At 32.9% G+C, this 24,022-nt stretch overlaps 2 protein-coding genes and 1 long non-coding RNA gene across 7 annotated transcripts; 1 reads left to right on the forward strand and 2 right to left on the reverse strand.

Annotated features, from left to right (window-relative positions):
• Positions 1-3,338: 3,338 nt before the first annotated feature.
• Positions 3,339-13,586, reverse strand: LOC100781059 (protein IMPAIRED IN BABA-INDUCED STERILITY 1). 4 transcript variants are annotated; one of them, XM_006585696.4, is made up of 9 exons: positions 12,396-13,586; positions 11,071-11,355; positions 10,288-10,605; positions 9,557-9,784; positions 9,247-9,344; positions 8,698-8,806; positions 8,106-8,606; positions 7,364-7,496; positions 3,339-3,511 (listed from the first exon to the last, which is right to left on the reverse strand). In XM_006585696.4, the coding sequence occupies exons 1-9, from the start codon at positions 12,732-12,734 to the stop codon at positions 3,495-3,497; spliced, it is 2,028 nt and encodes a 675-aa protein (XP_006585759.2). In that variant the 5' UTR covers positions 12,735-13,586; the 3' UTR covers positions 3,339-3,494. The 4 variants fall into 4 exon arrangements, with proteins under 4 accessions (XP_006585759.2, XP_006585758.1, XP_040874319.1 ...); XM_006585695.4 differs by having other exon boundaries at positions 8,106-8,615; XM_041018385.1 differs by lacking the exon at positions 3,339-3,511 and adding an exon at positions 6,435-6,733.
• On the forward strand, positions 3,505-5,808 carry LOC102666155 (uncharacterized). Of its 2 annotated transcripts, XR_415611.2 has the most exons (5): positions 3,505-4,078; positions 4,365-4,770; positions 4,883-5,092; positions 5,253-5,442; positions 5,554-5,808. It is a non-coding gene; the product is annotated as an uncharacterized lncRNA (long non-coding RNA). The 2 variants fall into 2 exon arrangements; XR_003267917.2 differs by having other exon boundaries at positions 3,505-4,770.
• A 1,888-nt stretch (positions 13,587-15,474) lies between the features above and the next one.
• WRKY4 (WRKY transcription factor 4) lies at positions 15,475-20,189 on the reverse strand. Its single transcript, NM_001250726.2, has 4 exons — positions 19,784-20,189; positions 18,084-18,820; positions 17,840-17,998; positions 15,475-16,069 (listed from the first exon to the last, which is right to left on the reverse strand). Exons 1-4 carry the CDS (start codon positions 20,174-20,176, stop codon positions 15,787-15,789), a joined length of 1,572 nt encoding a protein of 523 aa, NP_001237655.2. The 5' UTR covers positions 20,177-20,189; the 3' UTR covers positions 15,475-15,786.
• Positions 20,190-24,022: the final 3,833 nt, after the last annotated feature.

The raw sequence follows: 24,022 nt of genomic DNA on the forward strand, positions 1-24,022 counted from the left end.
ATTTTGTATATTACTATGTTAATACTATTCTTCTATTGTATATTTGAGAAACGACAAAAGAGATTCTACTATATACTATTCTTCTTTCTAATTTCACTAAGGTCACAGCAACGCACCTAAGGCACATTCAGTTACTCTTCTACCATCAAAATCCATGTCTCTGTTCAAACGTTATCTGCCAAATTATTTAGGCTTTAAGCCTAGTAAAATGGAATCTTTAGTAATAATAAAACAATCATGCAACGTGTCATTTCTATTAGCTATGCAATTCTAAAATGAAAACTGTTATTTCATGATCCAAAATTTTTTAGCAGAGCTCGTCTAAAAGATTTGAAATTCTCATACAATTTATGAACAACTCTTGCACACACTAAATGAATTTAGAGCTATTGCAAGTCATAATTTATTAGATATGAAACGTATGCTATGATATTAACAGTTTAACACGTGAGCAATTTTGTTAGCATTATTTTTTGCCATGTCAACATAATCTGTTTTTTTTTTTGTGCATATGATTGCAAAGGAATATTTCAGTACATCACTAAGATTTTTTAAATTCCTCCAGAGAATCTGCTGGCACTGGTACTCATAGGTAGGTTGTCCCCTCCCATCACTGATTTTTTCATACATACAAGTTAGGATTTGAAACCCTAACCAAATGCTTAGGAACCAGCCACTTAACCTACCATTGTTGGTTCAACATGATCTGTCTCTTTCAACTCAAAAAAATTAAATTAAAAAGAAAAAGAAAAACCTCTAACCACACAAACCAAGAACATGATAGAATTAAATTTTTAAAATCCATGATTCAACCCATGACTCAACCCAATCAAATTTAAGCCAATTGATTTGAGTTGGTTTTCTATTACACTAGGATGGTTAATCCAGTGAAACAACTTTTTTCAAAATGCACAGTCATTACCATTGCTCATAGAATAACTTCAATCCTGGATAGTGACATGGTTTTGTTTCTAAATCAAGGTGAGCATCACTTTTTTTTTCTTCTTCTTCTTATTTATTCGTCCCTTTTTTAAAACTTTTTTCTTCATCGTGAATGTGGATATGATTTGTCTTCATATCAATACTTCAGTGCTCATTGAGGAATATGATTCACCAAAGAAACTGCTTAAGAACAAATCTTCATCTCTTGCTCAACTAGTTGCAGAATACGCAAGGAGATCAGACTCTGGTTTTGGAACTTAAATTGATACTGAATTGAAAATTAGCCTGGAACCAAATATGTTCTTATTTATTAGTGATATATATGAAGAGAACATAAAGTGAGATTCAATTTCATAATTCAATGAGTGTTCAAGACTGAACATGCGAGAAGTATATGGTAATTTTCTATAAGAGTTAAATTCAAGGACATATTCTGTTGAAAAAGAAGATAAAGTGAGATTAAATTTCATAATTCAATACCAAAATAAGTAATACCGTACCCTAGTTAAAACTTACTAATAAGTTAAAAATTATTAAATAAAATTGAAATATTTTAAATTTTTAATGTATTAAATGTTATATTTTTATTAAATATATTTGTTTTTTAATGTTTACGGATAGTGACTAATATGATTCATATTATTTAGATTATTTAAATAAGAATTTAAAAGGATTGTAAATGAAAAATGAGGAGAGGAGGATAACTTGTGTAAAAGAAAACCTGAGAAGGGACGGGTGACCAATTGACATTTGACATTTGACATTTGACATTTGATAGTTACAGTCTTACAGTTACAGCTGTATTTTATCTCTCAATGCACTAGGATAGTAGGATTGATGCTGCAACAAATATCGTAGTTATTCATGAATATATTATTTTATGTTGGAGTTAATTCTAAAAAAAATTATGTTATTAGTTCAAATATTAATTACGTGAATATTTTGATTTAATTTAACGTATAATTTTGCATGTTATATGTTGAGAGGTGACATTTTTAGAAAAAATACAAAAAAAATTTCGACTGTCATATTCATATTCATTAATAATATTGAACAAAATTAGTTTAAAAGTCAGTTAAAAATTGAAAATTTAATTGGCATTTAAACTAAGTGAAAGTTAAAAAAAATCTTATTAAATCACAGATGTTTATCTAAGAGATCTAATTTAGTGGGTTACATAAATTATTGCAAACTTCTTAATACTATTTTTTATTTTTATTGATAAAAAAATCACAAGTGTTTGATAAAATCATCTATTAAAATAACTGAAAAATATAAAATTACATAAATTAAATAAAATTTTACCTTTAAAAAATAAATATACAAGGAGAAAAGAAGAATAAATATAAGAAGTTATAAGCTAAAAATTAATATTTTAAAAAACGTTACTTCAAGTTACATTTTAAAAACTAAATAGTTAAACAATTTTTTTAACTAAAAAAGATAAGACTTAGTTAAAATATCTTATCAAACAAACTCATAATAACAACAAATATATAACAATAAAATATTCACTATCATATTCATTTATTTCTAGAAAAAATACAAACTAAAAAACTATTTAAAAAATCTTTAAAGTACGCTTTTTTTCTTCTTTATTTTATGTATTGAAATTTATTATTGTACATTGAACTTAAAAAAAATTATTTTTAACTTTAATTCAAGCATAACATTTATAGCATGTTTGGGTTATATTTAAAAGCACCCAAAAGTATGTTTTTCTACTTGGGGTATTGTTGGAAACCCTCAAGTGTAGTGTTTCCAAAGCAAGGCCTTTGTAATTTTCCCATTCAAATGCTTTGAATTTTGCTACTCATGTTTGAATGGAGAAGTAAACATGGCCTGACATATCATTAGTGGGAGTAAAATTAGATTAAAATTTCTTAAAGTATTAAATTTGAGTTTTGTAAATAAAAGAAATATATATTACAGAAATTAGTCAAATACTACTACACGCTAATAACATAACTAAAAAGGTACTACCGTGGGAGTAAAGGGGAAAGTAATAAGTACTTGTGCAGCTCACAACACTAACCATTGGAATGTTGTTGTCTTCCACTTCAATTCAAGAGCACTTCTTCAACATTAAAATCAAGAGTGTTCATACGATGTTGTCCTGAGTACCCCTGAATTCCAATCTCCATCCTTCCAAGTTATCAACAAAACAATCCAACAATGTTGTTTTCCACTTCCACCCCAACACACAAGTGTCTTGCTCTTTCTTTCCACTTCAAATCTGGAAATACCCAGCACCAACTACACCCACATCATGAGTGTGGTAACAGCACAACCACAAACATCACCAACCGCTGAGGTGAGGCTAATCAGCACAGAGTTACAAGTCCAAGAATGCTACAAGTTGTATGTGGAGCCAACAAGAGGGTGCAGAAAACTCACAATGGAGGATGAGTATATGGTGTCACCAAAGTTCCCTTTCAACTTCAAGCTTCCATTTTTCCTCTCCATTTGCGAGGTCACTTGTGACTCTTACATTGAGGAAGAGTTGGAGAGGTTGCCCATATCCTCTGGCCTTGCTCGGTATCTGAAACCCTTCATTCTTGAGAGTGTTCTAGTATAGCATAGAAATGATGAGGAGATTAGTCCTTTTCTTTTTTAGTTAGGTGGTTTTTTTTATTTATCCAAATGCAGTTCTAACCTTTTTAATGAGTAAACTTTGCTTCCTTATCTCTATAAATTCCAGCAGTATATCATGGACATGGATACAGCTATAACCCCATGGAATTGGATTCTTCTTTTTAATTGATTACAGAAATTGGTAAAACAGCAAGACATCCAATAAGGCAGGGCACTTGTTAGTTGTTAAGACTTAAAGAGTGAATATAACGAAGAATTTTAGTATGTATTTGGGCTAAGCCCGTGTGCTTGTATATACTTAACCTAGTAATATAAATAAGAGGGTCACTAGACTCACTACACATTGTAGTGTAATGAATCAGTTAAAGTTTACTCACATGCTTCTCTCCAGCACCACGAATGGCATGTTGAGACTCTCAGTAGATGCTCACACAGAGATTATTGCGCAGGCCTAAACTACAAGTAGTTTCACTCAGTTGCGGCTATCCAACTAGCCACTGGACAGCAGGGTATTTTCCCGAGGGCGATTGTTCACCAAACGGTATTTTAATGGTGTTAGGGGAATGTAATAGATGACATATTTCAAATATTATTGCACTAGTTTTGTTAAGCATTTGGATGGACAGGCTGTTATCTAATTTTACATTTACTACTACATGATGTTTCAGTAGTGTCTGCTTGGCCTTCTAAAAACATTAACTGTGATATTGATAACTCATCAAGTAGAGTTTTTACCTGATGCTGATCAAATATTAGTTTGTGACTAATATTTTACATGCTAATGAATTCAAATATCGGTATTTCTCTCTTGCTTGCTATTTGTGTAGGTCATTAGAAAAGGAAGGATAACTCTACCAGGAAAATACAATGTCATTCTCAGGTCAGACACTGATATTATGGAACTTGTAGGTGCACATAGAGAAGATTTGTCTTCAGTCATGTCCTCAAAGAGAATGCCCACATTTAAAACATTGAGTATCACCACAAAGGACACAGATTCACTGAGGGATTTAGAACTTGAGCCAAAAGTGAGAAGTAGGATGAGCATCGTGATATGTCAGATCTTCAGTTGAGCCAAAAGGCCAACATAGATAGATATTCCTAACCCCGATTTTACAGTGCTAGTGCAATTGCAAGAATGGCTGAATTTCAGATTGGATATTTTATGCACTATCACATTTGCCTTCTATTTGGTTGTCGTTATATCTTTTCCAAATTCAATTACTGCTCCTGGTGAGTAATTCAAATTACATACATTTTCTAGTCATAAATACTCCTTTATGAAACTAGGCATTAAACTTCGTCCCCTTCTTAACTCAATTTTGTTTTTGTCAATGCATTGCAGGATTGGCTATAACAGATGGGCTTAATCTAGTCTAAATGGACTACAATTTAGTTAAATGTGGTGTCTTTGCAATTTGGGGAACAAAATTAATCCGATTAAAGAATACTTCAGCATACCTCCATCTCAAGTGAAGCTCCTCTAGTAGTAAAGGACAACCAACCAGATTATTCGTGGCCGTCATCTGGAGAGGTTCATATCCAGGATTTACAGGTACCTTTCAAAGGTTATTCGTTGGCTTTATTCTGAATTGAAGGATAAAATTATATTTTCTTGGTTACAAATATATCTTGGTCCTTTTTATTAATGAGGATAGATATAGGATGTGTTACTAGTGACACTTATTAATTATATGACTACATGTAATGGCAAGGTATTCTTATCAGTTATCATCATGAGTTTTTGCGGTTAATGAGAATGGAAAAAATTGGAGTATGGGTCAAAGGTAGATAATACTATTCAGCAAACAGTGAAGCAACATTTTTCAGAATGCAGAATCATTACCATTGCTAATAGAACTTCAATCTTGGATTGCATAACATCGTTCTGTTTCTAAAATTAAGGTAAGCTTCACTTTCTTTCTACTTCTTTATTTGTTACTGGTTTTCATTCTTGTTCTTTACTTTATCTCATCATAAATATGAATATGATTTCTCTTCATATCAATCCTGCAGGGCTTATTGATGAGTATGATTCACCAAAGAAATTGCTTAAGAACAAATCTTCATCTCTTGCTCAATAAGTTGCAGCATACACAAGGAGATCAAACTCTGGTTTTGGAAGTTTTTTTTTTATGTATGGGTTTTGGAAGTTAAACTGATATGAATTGAAAATTAGTCTGGAACCAGATGCCTCCTTACTAATTTCATGTGAGTGTGTCACTTGTGTAAACATGGTGAAAGAAGAAATATATTTTAGATTATTTGTCATGCTATAAACTCATAATAACGTTTGTTATGTCTCTCTCTTAGAAACACATTTATCTTGAATAATTAACATTTTACACAATTTTTTTTCTTCGTATCCTTCAAGAAAAAAATAAACGTGTTATTTCTAACTATTCTACAATATTTCATAATTTTTTAAATGTGTATCCATAAACATAGTGTGGACGCATTAAATATATAATGAAATGTTTTAAATTACTAAAAGCAAATAAACATTAAATCTTATTTTTTATATTATAAATATTTTCTTTTTTAATAAAAACACTTTCTATCTTTTTACCACGTGCTCATAGACCCATGTTGAAGCGTATGAGATGACCATGAACTTGTGCATTACAATTTATGTAAGAATTAGAACCACGAAAGACAAAAACTACACTTAACATTTAACATTTACAGATAAAAAAACAAAAAACGACAAAAAAAATGTAAATGAAAACAAAATCCTTATTTTGTCCCTATGTTCAAAACAATATATAGAGTACTTTTAGTTATAATACTTTGAGATTTCTCTTTTTCCAAGTTTTTAATATCTGCATTCACAAGGGCTGGGTGAAAAAAAAAAATGAGTACATGTACCAGAAAGGCTGCGAAGGAAAAAAATTCTATTAGAAAATTTAACCTTTCTTTAAACATATCACATTACACGTGGGCTTTGCAATTTGTTGCTGTAATCCTATACATAATTCAGTGTTAGTCCTAGTATGTATGTACTATAAATCTGTATGAACACTTAACTCTAGTCTAGTGAACAAAAGGAGGGGGAAACTGTCGCCAAAGATATCAACTCAAGAGAGCTGAAGTCAGAAGTTAGAATGGTTCAGACAACAATGGCCACAATGTTTGGCCGAGCACCCCTTTTGTAGATGTGGGATTAATCCACTCCTATGATCCTTGTGTTATTGGTCTGTGATACACAAAATTGATATATTGGTAATTTGTAACGAGTTATATTGTAACTTTGTTTTAAACAACTTGTAATTTACCCTTAAACAGAAGTTAGAGACCAAAAAAGAATGTATACTGCAACATTAGGTTGAGTTCTCATCAAACTATTCAATGAATGCAGATAAAAGGAAAATGATAGGCAGACAGAAACACAGGCAAAAAATAAATGCACAAACTATGAGATATGAGTATATTCTAGACCATTCAAAAAGGTTATAGGATTAGGAAAGTGGTTGAGATGTTATTTTCATACAACAGCTTATAGGAGAATACTTCATTTTCTCTCTGCTCTCGTGTTATTATTTCTCTTATTTGTAAGTTGTACAAATTTATGGTATAATTAGAATTTCTCTTAAAAAATTGTGTTCTTTGCTCTCTGTCATCTTTTTATGTATTTGGTGATTTGGCATTTTAGAAGTGTTAAAGCATGTAAACAAAGTGATGAGAAACAATCATTTTTCATGAAAAAAAGTATTGATATGATGCAATAACCTCCCAGTGGATCTAATAGCACAGAACGGGGGTGTAGTAAGTTTGTTTCACTAAATTTTGTGTGTAACATCACCCTAGATAAAAATAGCCTCTTTACCTCTTCCCAACCTTGATTTACGAAGAGATTGTCGCATATCATTTTCATTCCAATGCAACAACTCCTCATTTTTATTTGATGGGATCATATTCGGTACTGATTGCTCCACTGGCTCATCATGTTTTCTGTGGCCCTGTAAAATTTGGTACGTAAAATAAGATGTAACATAATAAAAATAGAATACATAGGTATTTTGATCCATGTCAAGATTTCTAACATGATCCACATTCAGTGTAAACATCACTACTAGATAAGAATTTCCATCAAAAGTAAACAAAAAATAATTATAAGCCTTTATATAGGTCATGGAAAGATTCTAAGAACAATAATTCGGTTTGCAAATGATATTACGCCAGTTTGGTCGTCTAAAGATAATTTCTGTTCATCAAAATGGTCCTCAAGTTACTATTCACTAGAACCAAATTAATGTCATTTGAGGAATAAAATTATCATTTGAGAATCATGTTGATGTTACTGATCTTTGGAGAATTAAGTTATAGATTACTTCTTTTATAAGAATAAAGTTTTACAACACCACTGGTGAATCAAAATTAAATCCACTAGAAAATAGTTATCTCCAGCTAGTCAAAAACATATGTTAAGTGTGTTAGTTGCCAAGTCTGACACTGATTTCAGTTTATATTATAAAAAGTGGTATCTTAGGCATGACCAACAATGATAACCTTAAGGTTTTGTTTGATCATAAAACGTGTTTACATTCACCTGAGGATTTCAAACTTACCTGAGTGTCTATCAAAGCATCCATTTTATCTGTGAAATCAAAGTCCATGTAATAATTTGAGTTGTATGTATCAGCTACATCGAATGATTTTTGTTGAACGAGAGGAGCCTGGTACTTTTTTGATACATAGCTGGAAGTCTCATCCCGATGGCTTGTGTTATAACTATGTTTCCTTTCTGAAACTTCTATCCCATGTTCTGTTAAATCATATGTACCTTTTGCAAAGGTTGGATCCAGAGCACTGACTTTGCTTCTTGAGCCATCTGACAATATGGATGAAGCTTTTGGTTTTCTCCTTTTAGCCCATGTAAAGCCACTAGATCCCGAGATTGGTGCCGGTCCTGAGTATACACTGTATCCATTGCAACCATTCACCACTTGGGCAGCCTCTGACTTTGCATCATATGAAGGCTTTGGTTGCTCTTTATGCATAGCTCCTGCTACTTTTCCTTTTGTAACATATGCCCTACCATCATTTGTACCAGGATTTTGAGAAACATTCTGCATTTCCTTCACAAAGAAGAAAGACAAGTGAATAAAAGTAGTTATTTTTTTCTAGTAGTGTGGCATTGAGCAATGAAAGCAAGAGCACCTCTTTCAAAGCTGGTTGGTTGAAATTGATATGGTCATGGGAAACTTTGTGGACTTGTCTTTGCCTTTTTGATGTCACAGCCTCTCTCACTTTACCTCCATTCTTTTTCCTGAGCATAAAATTAGGACTTCAGTCACAGAAATTGGAAATAAATTAAACAAAGTTTCAATAAAAAAACATGATTAAATTTTGAATAATTTGATTAGTTAAGATACTCAAGTTTGGACCAGATTAATGGTTTAAATGAATATTCAAAACCATAAGGAGATTATGAATATAAAGATTAAAGACAATGAATAATTTATCCTCCTGGTTTATAATTACCAACTTTTTCACTTCAAATGCCTAATTCTCCAGCATAAGGTTTTGATAGAATATATGTGGATTGTGGATGTGGCCAAATGTTAGGCTTTGGCCTATGAAGAATAATGATAACTAGATTCATAAATAGCACTCAAAGCAGGAGAAAAATTCAAGTAGAAAATAGCTTTATCGTGATTATTTTCTATGAATAGAAGAAGACAAGACCACTGAGCACAAATGATATACCTGCGCACTTCTTCCCGATTTTTGGCATCCATTTCTTTGCTTGGTGGATACTTTGGCAGGTGTGACGGATTACAAGCATATGGCTTGGTGCTGAAATACTACAAAAGGTACAACATGAAACAGGGAATCAGAAATCAAACTCAATTCTGTGCAATAGGCAACAGTGAGCAAACACTTTAATATCAGCATTCTCAAAACAACAATTATGTGAGTTACTCACAAAACACCATCCTCAAAGTTAACTCATTCTTTATCATAAAGATAAATCTTGTACAAAAGGGAAGACGAGTAAAATGCATAAAGAATTCACCTCGGACATGAGAGCAGAGGAGGCAGTCCTGCGCTTGGAAGGATCAATGGAAAGTAAAGTCTCTAGTAGGTTTACAGCAGTTGCAGGAAAGCCTCTACACCTCTCCTGAAGAGAGGTTTCGTAATTAGCCTTAGGCTTAAACATTGTGGCCAGAGGAAGCTTATTCTTTTTCCAGAACTCCTCAGGTGGAGAACCACAAAGCTTGAAAATTTTGTGCAATTGTTCAACCTGTAGATTAAAGACAAATAAACAAATTAAGCCACCAAAGTTTTAGTGTTAGCCTGACAGATGAACCGATGCATTGTTAGTCTAGCCTAGTATGTTCCTTGTTTGATTATCCTTAGAAGGATGAATTATGTCTTGATTTTTATCTCACTAATGTCAAAGCGATATGGCAATTTCATGATCCTATTCATTAATGCGATGTGGTGATAAGGTAAATTCCTGTTGGATGTCTGTGTAAAAACGTTTTAACAGTGTATATAAATTAAGAGAAATGCTAGTGAAAGATTCTATTAACACATTAATTTGAACACACCCATTACTATTAGCTAAAATTTATAGGAAATCTCAAAATTCCGTGATCTCACTTCAAATTTCATGATCCCCACTCATAATTTTATAATTTTCAATAAATTTCAACCAATAGCAGACAGTGTTTTAGAATAAGTGTATTACTGACACTCCTCATAAGTTAAAATCTTGATTAAATACATTGATAATGAGGTTACCTCAGTTCTCCCCTTAAGGATGGGCTTCCCTAGAAAAAGTTCAGCAAATACACAGCCAACACTCCATAGATCCACTGAAACTCCATAACTCGTCGATCCCAACAAGAGCTCAGGAGGACGATACCATAGAGTCACCACACGACTTGTTAAGGGTTGCTTACTATTTGGACTAAGGGTATTGGCTAATCCAAAATCTGCTATCTTGAGAACACCTTCATTGTTCACTAATATATTAGATACTTTAATGTCTCGATGCATAATACCTTTAAGGTGACAATGCTCAATTCCACTTAATAGCTGCCTCATGTAACACTTAATCTGTTGGGGAAGATAGAAACAACAATTAAGGTAACATCTAATGTATTAAAGTAAAAACTTAAATGCATTTCACACCTGTATTATATTCCTTTTTCAGTTTACTACGTAAAAATTATTTTTTTATTACATTTCCAAACTTTTGGTTTTGTCATATATAGTTAGTCTCGATCCATTAACTGATGACACGACAAGTTAACAAGTGTCATATTATCGGTTAAGTGATGATGTAGTAGGCTAATAGAGTATCAGCTCATCACTTAACAACTTAGACTCACGACAAGTACTAGAAATAAAAATTTAAAAATATCAGGTAGTAAAATAAATAAATAAAATATATATTTTTTAGGTAATAAACTAAAAAATGAATATATTAAAGATATGAAAAACATATTTCAGCGTAAAGTAAATATGTAATCAACCGATAACACTCAAAATTAAATAAATGAAGTGGAGACTAAGACAAACCTGTGAGTCCGTGAACTTTATGTCAGGAGAAGCTACTAGACCAGCAAGGTCATGCTCCATGTATTCAAATACAAGGTATATGCTATTTGATAGTTGTGAAGTGATTATACCTTCCAATTTCATGATGTTTGGGTGGTCCAGTGTGCGGAGAATTAGTATTTCTCTTGCCATGAACCTAATGCTTTCAGCTTGAAGTTTGTCAAAGCGCACCTTCTTCAGGGCAACCATCCTTCCAGTTTCAACTTCGCGTGCTTGGAATACACTGCTATATGTACCTTGTCCAATCTACAGAAAAGGAAATATTAAGCCATTGTATATCAATGCCATAAATAGAAAAATGTAGACCACATGATGACAATAAGCCATAAGGCCAAGAAATTCTAGCTTAGATAAGTGTGTCAGAGAACATGAAATGTGTCATTGTAGATTAAAGAAATGAACCTGTTCTTTACAAGCTCATGAGCTGATTCACAAATATAACATAAATATTTTCATATTCATAATAGACTAATAGTTAAATTTTCTGTCTATGTTAAATTGAAGAAGTAATTAGCTTTGTTTTACATAGGACATCGCTGCAACACAACTGAAGTTGCCTCCAAAATCGAAAACTTTAAGTAAAAGAAAAACAACTGTCCCGTTCCCATCATTTATTCTCCTCCAAAAAATAAAAAGTAAGAAAAAAAAATCGCCTCCACCTCATAATCTGTTCTATCACACTACAAAGCTTATTTGCATCTTTAAACAAAATCATTACTGCAAAAATTGAAGCCTACATGAACTTGACCCAACTATCATTTACATATAACATAATCCCCCATTAAGCATTCATTTTTTCAACTAAAAAACTTAGATAGTATTATTCTTCTATTAAAATTGGAATTTTACCTCATTAACCTGTGCTAACATTTAATGCAAATCTTTATTACGGTACATTCTCCAAATGAAACTCTTATTTTGATCCGATAAGTTTTGTCCTTTTTTTCATTTAATTACATCAATTATTTTGTGTTACCGACCTATATCTTTAACTAAGCTTCCTCTTTCAAATTTCAATTACTTTTTTTCATTCAGAAACCTCGAGTCTAAGACTTGCTTGGGAGTTTCAAGCCCATCTTTTCTCCAACAAACATAATATTGGTTAATTAATTACATCAATTTGAGCCAACTTTGAGAAAGAATGAAACACATGATTATAAACTTAAATGTTAAATCCATGCATTGATAAATGACGAATTCTAACGTTTTTCGCACGAAAGTAAATATGAACCTTATCCGATCTTTCAAATTTACTAACAAGTTGGGAGATGGGGTTGTTGAGGTACCTTATCCAATCTCTCAAAAGAATCTGTTTTGAGTGGGACCCACCCTTGAATGGCTTCCCCAGCAACAGAAGTAAGCCAAGGTGGCCACCCAGCCGCATTCTGCTCAGCCTCCACAAACCTACACGACAACCTTAAAGACACCGACCCAGTCCCCCCTCTCAAGCTCCCCTTGCTCCACTCACGCGCCTCCCCCTCACGCGCCTCCGCCGCGACACCTTTTCGGTTCCGCCCCGACCCATTATTGCCCTGTCTTCGCGAACTCGAACGCACCATGCATGGCCCCTCCGGGGTAGAGCCGCCGGCTCCGGCAACCGTCTTCTTCGAGCTCGCGCAACCCATTTTAGCGGCGGAAACGGGTCGCGAGCACCGGCTCCGAGGAAAACGAAGCTGTCAGAGAGAAAACGGAGCGAAACCCAGAAACATAAGCATTGAGAAAGAGGGAAAGATGGTGACTTTGTTGCTCTTCCCTCGCTCCTTCGTTTCTGCGTTTTTCTCTCTCTCTCTCTCTCGCTTCCAAAAATGACACAATCCAACAATCCTTTTTTTTCTCTCTCTCTATCTCTATCTACCGAGTTGCGAGATCTGCGGAGGATTTTCGAGGATGTCGCGAACGGTCGTGAGACATTCGCGGGTCCCAATGGGTGCATCTCTTTTTGGTGTTCGTTCTAACGTAAGAGAAAGAAAAAGGAGAGAGAGAGAGGAGAAAGGTGTAATGTAACCGTTCGTTCGGAGGCTGTCTTATTGTTTTGTGTTTGTTTGTCGCTTTGGTTGGATACAGAGAGAAGTACGAAGAGAGAGTGTGTGTTGTAATGGCATGGTGATGATGGTTGCATGCTAACTCTCTAACAGCAACATTTCAAACGCATCATGGAGTTAGTTGGTTTGGTTAGAAACTTAGAATAATGATTTGACAGTTCTTTTAGTTGTGATTTGAGTTGAGTTGCTGCCCAATTGTGACCTGACACCTCTCTGTTGTGCCAGATTGGGTGATTGTGGTTATGATTTATTTCTTTAAATTATTGAACGTGGGGAATGATTGGTTTTGGTTTTGGTTTTGATTGTATTTTGATAATGTGACTAAAGTGATGTAGTAGGAGTACATGTTTTGGGGGTTCATTTCCCTTGTATTGATTGTTTTTGTACGGAAAAGGCAGTGATACATGTTTAATGTTATAGTATTATATACATGTTTGGTGATGCATGTTTGATTATCAAAGACATATAAAAAGGTTTTACTTTTACACCATGGATATATTATTATTTTTAATAATTATAATTAGGGTTTTAGCTCTTTGTGGAATTCAAATATATTCTCACGAGTTTTAATATTTTAAGTAAGTTATTGGACCAATAATCGATTTAAGACTTAATTGTATTTAATATTTATCATATATTCTGTCAAGTTATCTCTTACAAATTTAAATGTGTATTGTGAATTGAATAATATTCATTGAACTTTTATTCTAACGATATAAAAATAAAAAAATTATTAACAAATATTGGGGCTAATAGAAGGAGATTCATCCCTTGTTATTTAGTGTATAAATTTGAACCTTTATTCATTATTATTAGAAGAGATACTTACAGTTAATATTAAATCATTCTTCAAAATAAAATTGCTTTCGAAAAAATATAAGTAGGAAATAATAAAAAAAAAAGAGTGAAACTTCTTATTTAAGCATCACTTAATTAATAATTTGTGTGTAGTGCTCCCGTCTTGTACTAAGAAAAGGATTTAATATAATGCTTAAATCTATGAAATTCTCCCACTCAATATATTTTATGATTAAATTCTTCTATGATGTTGACTCATAATAATTGTTATTTGTCATTATTAAAAAAGAAAAACACTTTTCTTTTGCTCCCAAATGTGAGAGTGATACAAGTTTTTTTTTCCTTCATCAAAAACTACTAAACGTTACTCTGTGGTTAAAATACTTAAAATCTTCTCACACATTTTACAATAAAATGAACATAATATTCACAACTTTTTGTAAGCCCAAATCCTGTTGCTAAGGTCCCTTGCCACGGCCCACGGGTAAAGTGACCACGTGAAAAAATGAGTTAAATTAAATAAGTCTAAACTTTAATGTTTTGACCATCTTTAATTAGAAACTAATAAAGGCAGCGACAGATAGGTAGTTACTTTCTACTTTCTTGTCAGGCTATCAACAAGAAGACATAGAGGCCCTCAACTCAATAGTACATATAAATAACAAAAGATTCTGTTTCTTTTTATGGTTTAATTTTTTTTGTATTCCTTTATTACGATTAACATGTAATTGTGCTGTAAGAAAACATGTAATTGTAATATTTAATTGTTATAAAAAGAATGTTATAGTCAAGTCTTTATACCACTTTTTCTTAATATAAAACTCATGTTTAATTTTAAGAAACCCAAATAATTAGATTTAAAATCGATATGATAGGAAAATGATTTAAAAGTAAAAAATAGAAAGTTAAATTTGAAGAATTTCTGAAGTGTGAGATTATGATATCAAAGAAAGTGAAATTTGGATTTAAAAACAATAAAAATTGGATGAAATTTGATGTTTTAATTGATAAGTTTTGAGTAGAAGAAAATTTAAACTGGTTTAATGAATTCAATTCAAGAATACTTTACAAAAAATATGAGAATTCTTTTGATGAAAAATGAAAGAATTAAAAAATTGAATAACTTTTTGTAACAATTAAAAAATAGTAAAACTAAATTTAAATAAAAGATTATTAGAAGATCAAAATTACAAATTAATTGTAATAAAAGAATCAAAATATAATTAAACATTTTTCAAGTATAATTTGTTTCCTTTTAATTCTTAAGAACAAAACCAATATTCAGAATTACCTGCGGTATGCCTAACCCCAGGGAACAAGTATACACTAAACTATATATCTCAAATAAAAGTAGTGACTGAATCCATGCATTGAACAATATAAGATTACAAGGTAACAATAAACAAGCCTAAGTCTTGTCCCATTTAGTGGGGAGGGCTGCATAGATAAATCCATAATTGATTAATATTACCAAAGTCATTCTTTAAAATTCCATAACATACAAAAGGAGTTCAATCGTAGGATGCCAGCTCTTCAATTTTATTTGTAATCTAGAATTGCCCTTACAACTTACAAGGAGTATTTATAAATTATATTATATAATAATGTTCGTACATTAGTTGAAATGATATTCATACCTGTAAACAACATCTTATACAACCAATTCCATAATTTAGATGTACAAAAAGAAGGTGTTACATACAAAAGAAACTAGAAAACAATAGACATTGCCAACTATGACTAGTGACTACACCTTCATATTATATTATCCATTTCATCTTCTAGACAACTTCATTCTGTACTAGGACGTGGAATAAGTGAGCTTGGCACCAGACTTTTATACTATGATTTGCTCTTCTTTCAAACGCAAATGTACAGGTCTTTGGTCAGTACTTCCAAAATCCATATCCTTGAGCAAAGGATGTTTCTCCGGCACCACATTATGTGGTTTTAATGGCATTGAATTGCTACTAGCTGTGTTGTGGCTGCTGTTTCTAGCAGCAGGCACATCATGATTATGTTTACCCTCATACGTGGTTATGACAGCTTTGGGGTCCATTGAAGCTCTCTCAACATGCTTGCGCACGTTGCATCCTGCACTAGTGCATTTGTAATAACTCCTGCTCACAGAAATTCAGTATCAGATTACTGGTTATGAAATTGTTGTCAGATTGAAAGAATGAGTGGACTGTGTCCCCTCATACACATTCAAAAAATGAAGTTTGTATATCCAATTTGATAGATACCCATTAGTAGTTAGTTACAGGATTGAATCATGATAATAAGGTCACACCGATGGCCAACCCATAGAATAAGGATGTTACAAGATTGAAGAACGAAACTTGAATATGATTATCTCATGATGAAAACGAGTAGTTACACAATGTCATACAGAAATGCACGAACCCAGATCAGACACTGACCTGGTGCTGCTAATCAGAAATGCTGACTAATGCAACCAGAAACAGCACCAAAAGTATAGAACAACATCAATGTACGTCGGGGAATACAGAAGATTCTCCGAGGTAAGAATATCAATAGAGCAGAAAATTAGAAGAAAAAAAAAACATTAAAAATATTTCCGCCATAGGAGCACATAATGCAGGACTGAAGATGTCTTTTTTCTGTGCGTACAAGAGAAATTAATGTTTTTATTAAATTATAGGATGTCATGATAAATTTCTCCATTTTCAAAATTAAAAAACAAGAAGGAAACTGAATTAACAACTAGAATATGTACAAAATAAATAGAATAAAAAAGGAAAGCATGCAGGTGGTTGGTCTTAGTTACCTGATTCTTTCAGCAACTTCACATATTGCATACCAAATTTACTTCCCATGTACCACTATATAGATTCACTTAAAGAAAGTCTTGTGACAAACTGGATATCCATACCGTTTGTCAAGTTAAATTTCCAATGAAGTTGATTTGGGAGTAAGGATTGAAAAATAATACTCCCTCCTTTTCAATATATTAGTCATTTTATAGAAGAAATTTTGTTTCATTTTATCTGTCCCTTTAGAAAACTATGAAGATATCAATTAATTTCTCTAATTTTATCCTTATCTTGAGACATCTCGACAGAGTGGAACGATAGCAATAGCAAAGCATCAATGGAGTACGAGGGTAATATTGTCAAGTCAAATGAACTTATGTTTAATGATTTTCAAAATCCTTGGGCAAAAACCTTAACCAAATGATATTTTGAAACAGTAATAGTATCAATCAACACAGATTTGTGTGAGAGAGAGAGTAAATTACATTGACATACTTGAGGTTTAAGAAACACATGCAAACTCCCTCTTTAGGTTCAGAAATTACACTGACCTGTCCTATTTTTTTTTTTATATTAGACAAATAACCCTAGCACAAAATTTAGAAGTTTACCAAAGACATATATACCTACTGTGTACATTTGTTCAGCACACATAGTTGATATTTGATAATAACCATTTAAAATTAACTAAAGTGAATGTACAATATACAACTAGAGAAAGTGATTTCATATTACAAATTACTACACATTATACAAAATTAGCAATTTAGCACAGACAGGATTTAATGTAAGAAAATCTAACTAAAACTTCTTATACCCCAGTTGCATTAATTCAACTTATACCATAAAAAAACCGGTGCTTGCTAATTAATTTGTCTTCAATGTTTTTGTAGATGACCTCAATAGAAGATACAGAAAACATAATGAAGGGTTCTCATATGTTTGCTTAACTTTATATCCATTAAGGTAATCAAACTCTATGCGATTATTTATATGATTCCAAAGCAATGATTTGTTTTAAGATTTAAGCACATCATGAATTTTTGAGAGATATGAACCTAAGAAGCTTTTAGAAGAAATATAGTAGCATATAAAAATAATTAAAGTAATCACCTTGGATGAGGGTTTCCCTTTACCACTTTCTGACCATATTTTCGCCACCTGTAGCCATCATCCAAAAGATCAACTTCACTTCTTGTTTGCACGATGATTTTGGGTTCTGTGACAGTCTTCTGAGACAGAGGTACTTCAGAAACCCCAACATCAGTATTCCTGAAAAGCAGAAATTTAGCCTACATCATAAAGAATTATAGAAGTGCATAGCTGTATGATAAAGGATCAATATGGATAAACTTGCCTTCTCTTAGGGTTTGGCTCGCCATCATCTGCCTCTTCCCTATTATCTACATCACCCACTTCCTCACTCTCACTTGACCCAGGTAGTAGTTGCCTAGGAGGAGCCCCTTGATTGGAGGTCTGGTCACTTTTAGCAACTGAAGAATCAGGAATTTTTTCACTAAACTTGTTTAATTGTCCAACCCAACCTTGTGAGTTTGACTCAGATTTGGGCTGAACAGTTACATTTCCATTTGAATCACTATTATCTTTGGCACGCCTATTTGCCTGAGGCTTTTCATGGTTATGCTGGCCTTTATAGATAATTTCAGTTATGTGACCATCAGGGGCACGCTCAACTTTTTTCTTCACAACACAATTCAGATGTGTGCACTTGTAATAGCTTCGTGGATACTCACTACCCTTAACCTGCTTCTGCCCATACTTACGCCAGTTGTAGCCATCATCTGCAGGTTTGTCAATGGCCTGGGATGATGGTTGATATTTCTTATCAGCCTGTGAGAGTTCCGGTGCTTCGAGTTGAGCATTTCTAGGTTCTGATACAGATGATACACATGATACCACTTGCTGCTCCGAAGCTTCATTTAGAGCAAAAGACAGCTGCCGTACAGGTGGTTCGGTTGGAGCTGTTACCGCAGGCATCTGATAATCAGCTTGCATGTGCATATGGGATTGAGCTAGGACAGCTTGAGCTGTAACCTGCGCTAAAGCCTGTTGGTGGGACATCCCAAAGGGGCTCTGTATACATTGAATTGAAGCGATAGTGAAAACCTCAAAAGAGTATATCCACCATCCCCAAGGCAAAAAGATCACATTGATAATAATAACGAGAGAAAAAGACCCAGCAGCGCGACCAACAAATGATGTAATATAATGCAAACCCTGAACAATTACCCAGAAAAAGAAACTATTTTTTTACTAGGGGAAGACGGATCTTTAATAACATTTATGAAATTTAACATGCAGTCAAGTCATGAACGAGTAGAAAAGGTACAAACATTCGTTCTTAGAAGACAAATAAATCCAATCACTTCCTGGGCGCTCGGGGCGTGAACAAATGGTGGGTGTTTGTCACCTCAAAGCGAGGACTAGCAGAAGTGTGGTCCTAGGATCAGAAATGTAAAAAGCCTAACTCAACTCCAAAAGCTAACTCAAGGGATGAGGGTTGCCCCTCACTTATATATTCTAATGTGGGATTATTTTTAGCATATGTGGGACTTAGATTATTTCCAACAATCATTTTACCACGACACACAGTACCTCCAAATTTTTTGTAAAAGTGTGATCTAAAAATCCTATTCCTACCACTCCATCAATCCCTCCAATAATACCAAAGACTTCATTAATTCACATATTGAATGCACCAAAGATCAACTCCTCGTCTGCACATAGGCGATTCAAAATTTCAAATACCCAGAAATCCTCAGACACTCCTGAATCAGTCCACTAAAAACACAACACATGTCACTGTACAATTGTACTAAAATTCAGATCAAATCTGAATTGTTGAGAGCACCATGCTACTATCAGATTAAAATAAAAACACTGATATACCCCAAAATCACCAAACTTCAATCCCACATCCCCATCAATCGATCCCACCCCCCTCTATCAAAAAAATCACCACACCCCTTTTGAAATTAATTCACAAAATTTGTTCTTTTTAGTTCAGGAAGCGCTATTACTGGTCAAATGAATCACCTGAGGGGAAAAGAAGCCAGGGGAGTTAAGAAACCCAGAAGGGCTCAACCCGGGTGGCACAGTGAAGACAGGGGAACGAGCAATGACCAAATTCATGGGTCTGCTCTGCTTGAACCCCTTGTGGGGCCCATCGTCGTCCTTGCCGGAGTTGTCGGCGGCTGCGGCAGCGGCGGAGAAGGCCATCGGGGAGGCCATGGCACCAGCGAGGAGCTGAGAGAAGGAGCGGCAGTCGGCGGCGGCGTCGGAGCCGAAGAAGCTGGAGACGAGGGTCATGGGGCCGGGGCTGGCGCCGGCGGCGGCGGAGAAGAAGGCCTCGGCGGAGGGGCGCGGAGGGAGCGTGATGGTGGGGCGCGGTGGCGGCGCCGTGCCGGAATCGGTGTTGGGAGTGGACATCGGTGGGAGATGGATGGCAACTAAATGATGGTTTTTGTTTCGTGTTATCTTCAACACTCGTAGCACAAAGTCCACTTGGTGTCGTGCAAACTCGATATTATTATTATTATTAGTGATTATTGATTTTATTATTTATCGGTATCGTATGTACACCGTTTTTGTTCAGTGCTCTTTGTTTTCGGGTTTGGTTATTTTTTCTTTTTATTTGTTTTATTACATTCAATCTAGGGATGACAGAAAAATTCACTTATCTGCGGATAAAATTTGTCATAAATCAGTGGGTTCTTTACTCTGCTCATAATATCCGTATCAAGTATCAACGAATACTCCCTATCCATTAAATTACTTTATTTTAATTCTTTGGTGTTACTGATACTAGATTTCATATGGATAATATAATAAAAAAAACATAATAATGCAGTTTAATTAGAATAATTTTTAAAAAATAATTAATAATTTTTTATTTTTCAAAAATATTTTATGCGTAATTAAGTGTATGAGATTTTATTTGAGAATCAACTAATTTTCGAACAGATATTATTTATTTCTGGGATAAGGTGATATACTACATTAAGTTGTAACTCAAAATTAATATTCGACTTATTAGTATTTTTTGACTCATTATATTAATTTTTCATCAAATTATTTCTTATCTAATTAATTGATATGTGTATGTCATTTTTCTCGATCCTTATGAGAGTGAATGAATTTATTTTATTAATTAAACATTTACTGCTTATTGAGTACAAAAAATACAGTAATTAAAGATATTGTGATAAAAAAAATAATCAATACGAGAAACAATTTGAAAGGAATTTTATATATAAAAAAAGACAAGTAATTTGGTCTATAAAAATTAATACTAAAAGTATTTGGGAAGGAAATCTATGAAAACCGACAAGTGAATTTCTAAAAAAAAAATATTAGGATGCCTTTGATTTGAAAAAGGATTAGAGCACAACAAATAGCAAGTGATAACATTTCACATAACAAAACTTTTAATTTTATTACTCAAAAAACATGAAATAAATTTTTGTTTCGGTTATAAAATATTAAAAAAACAAACATATCCTTATTTTTATTTCTTTAATAACAAAAATAATAATAATAAACTATTTTGGTAAACACAGTATATATATATATATATATAAAAGAGAAAATTCGTTTATTTTAAGAGTAATTTTTTTAGAATTATTTTTTATCCTTATCATTTATTTATGATTAATATTAATTATTTATTATAACTATTAGATGTAAAAAAATAAATAGTGAAAATGAAAAATAAAGAATTACTCCTTCCAATATATATATTACTTATCAGATATACATTTCTCTCTTTTTATCTCTTTCTCTATTTGAAAATATATTGACATAGGAGTCACCATGAATCATGCATCTTTACTTTTTCTTATTTACTTTTTGTTATTCCTTATAGAAATGTGTGTTACCATTCATTAATAATATTTTTTTCTTCTACCTTTGTTAGATAATAGATACCAAAAAAAAAATTGAAAATAGATTGACATAGGAGTCTCCATGAATCATGCATCTTTACTTTTTGTTATTCCTTATAGAAATGTGCGTTACCATTCATTAATAATAATTTTTTCTTCTACCTTTGTTAGATAATAGATACCAAAAAAAATATATATATATATATATCATAGTTTCTCTTTGCCTCCCAACCTAGAGGGCAGGACATCCCGTCATCATGGGCACATTGGGACACCATGCTTTCACAATTCTCAAACACACCATGGTTAGTGCTTGCCTGTTATATAGGACCTTCAAGATTTTTAATAATAATAGTTAAAGGGCCCCTATTTAACATGGATAAAATACAACCTTTAATTAACGGTTAATAACTATATTCTTTCCTTTGTACACAAGGATATTGCTGAAACTTGAAAGTTTTTTTTTACACAGAAAATTAATTCATGGTGTTTTTCTTTAAAATTATTGATATAGGTTGAACAATTAGTTCTTTCAATACAAATTGAGCCAAATTAAACTATAGATTATGTTAGGTCCCTTCAAGATGATTGTGAGTTATGAGTTTTCAGTTTTGAAAAGTTATTTTTAACTCAAAACCTTTTCGATAATTTTGTTATGAGTTTATATTTTACTAGTTTTTAAAACATTTTTTTACCATATTTATAAAACAATAAAAATAGGTTTTAGGATTTGGGAGGTGAGTTTTAAACAAAAAAAAAAATGGGTAACCTCTCTCTCTTTCTCTCTCTCTCGTTTTTGACTTGATTTTTCACTCTTGCTTGTCGTCATTCTGTCGATCGCCTGCAACTCCCTCTCTCTTCTACTCATGTGTCTTTCCTTTCATTTTGCTCTCACCCAATGTTATGTGTCTTTGTTTCATCACCCGTCGTTGATTGTAGGTCGTCGTCATTCTCTCTCTCTCTCTCTGGTGCATCGATATGCCCATACCTCTCCCTTTGGTGATTCGAACACTCACGACCAGTCTCATCACGACGAGGAGCAGTGCCACATTTCCAGTTTGACATAGCCTAGAATCACCCTCGTGAACATCTTGCTCCTGTAGGCAAAGCGCAATCCCTTGGTGATGAAATCCAAGGCCTTGCCCTGTAACTTGAACAAATTGAATCCTAGCTTGGCCTTGTGGCGGAGCGTGTCGGTGGTCGGATCGACGTAGATTACATAAGTGTTAGTTCTGGTGCAGAGGCTCACGACGATGAAAACCTGGTTGGAATCCAGTATCACCACAATCATTGATGTGTCCCTTAAAGCACCTGAAAATTGGACGAACGAATCGAAGGAACAAATGCAAATTAGGTTGAAATTTGGGAAATGAAAGTGATGAAATGAAAATAAGGGATGGATCCAACATTGTTTTCTGAGTCTTTTCTTCTACTTATTCAAGTGAATCAATCCGAGATCGTGACATATGACTAATGCTGATGAGTATTCCCATGTTTAATTATTTTTTATATTACATAATTTTATAATGGAACACAATAAAATAGAACAATAAATTTATTTTATCTATTTTTAACTTATAACAGCTTCTAAATTTTTGAAACTGAAATTAAATACTCAAAATTGAAATTGGGTTTAGTTTTATTTTTTTAATAAAAATACACGGTAGAGACTAAAAATTAAAAAAAAAACCATAAATTTACATGAAGTAAAAAAATAAACTTACAATGATCAATCTTTTTTTAAAAAAATACTAATTAACATAGACTAATTTCATTTTTAAGCCTAAAATATTGAGTAAATTACATTGGTACTATATGAAGTTTCATCGAATTATTTTTGTTATTACTTTTCTTATAAATTTTTCCACTAACTCCCCTTATACATTTAAAAAAAAAAAACGTTACACTATATATCTTGCTCGAGAAGTTACTATTTTTTTTATTGGATGAGAAGTTACTATAAACATTACGAAAACAAGAAATTACCCGTAATCTCAAGAAATTTTTTATGGAGCATCAATAAAATTTATTCAAAAGATTTTTATACCAGTACCAATTGCCAAGAATACGTCAGTCTCAAATCAGCACACAAGTGAGAGAGAAAAAATGTTGTAATGGATCTACACATTGAAGACTACTTTAGAAAACTTGTTGAATGTATTTTACTGGATCAAATTAGAATCATGTAAAATTAAATGCATATCTTAACTACAATAAATTTTTTATTTAAAATCAGTTAATTTGATTTTTGCAAGAAGAAATATTCTAAGCACCTAGATAGTTTTCTTTTGATAATTATGGAACTGGGTAGGTGTATACGTGGAGAAAGTTAAATCATCAATTCAACACCCTGGAAAGTTGTGTGCTTAAAATTGACTAATCAGGCAAATAA

This window comes from Glycine max, chromosome 8 (assembly GCF_000004515.6).
Source record: "Glycine max cultivar Williams 82 chromosome 8, Glycine_max_v4.0, whole genome shotgun sequence".
Classification (NCBI taxonomy): Eukaryota; Viridiplantae; Streptophyta; class Magnoliopsida; order Fabales; family Fabaceae; genus Glycine; species Glycine max.

Coding starts and splice junctions, on each gene's coding strand:
- LOC100781059 (XM_006585695.4), bottom strand. CDS start 12,734: ATGGGTTGCGCGAGCTCGAAGAAGACGGTTGCCGGAGCCGGCGGCTCT. Junction 10,606..11,070: donor TAAAGTTCACGGACTCACAG/GTTTGTCTTAGT, acceptor CTTCCCCAACAG/ATTAAGTGTTACATGAGGCA. Junction 8,616..8,697: donor ACCAACCAGCTTTGAAAGAG/GTGCTCTTGCTT, acceptor TTCTTTGTGAAG/GAAATGCAGAATGTTTCTCA.
- WRKY4 (NM_001250726.2), bottom strand. CDS start 20,176: ATGTCCACTCCCAACACCGATTCCGGCACGGCGCCGCCACCGCGCCCC. Junction 18,821..19,783: donor CTGGCTTCTTTTCCCCTCAG/GTGATTCATTTG, acceptor CAATGTATACAG/AGCCCCTTTGGGATGTCCCA. Junction 17,999..18,083: donor GAGCCAAACCCTAAGAGAAG/GCAAGTTTATCC, acceptor TCTGCTTTTCAG/GAATACTGATGTTGGGGTTT.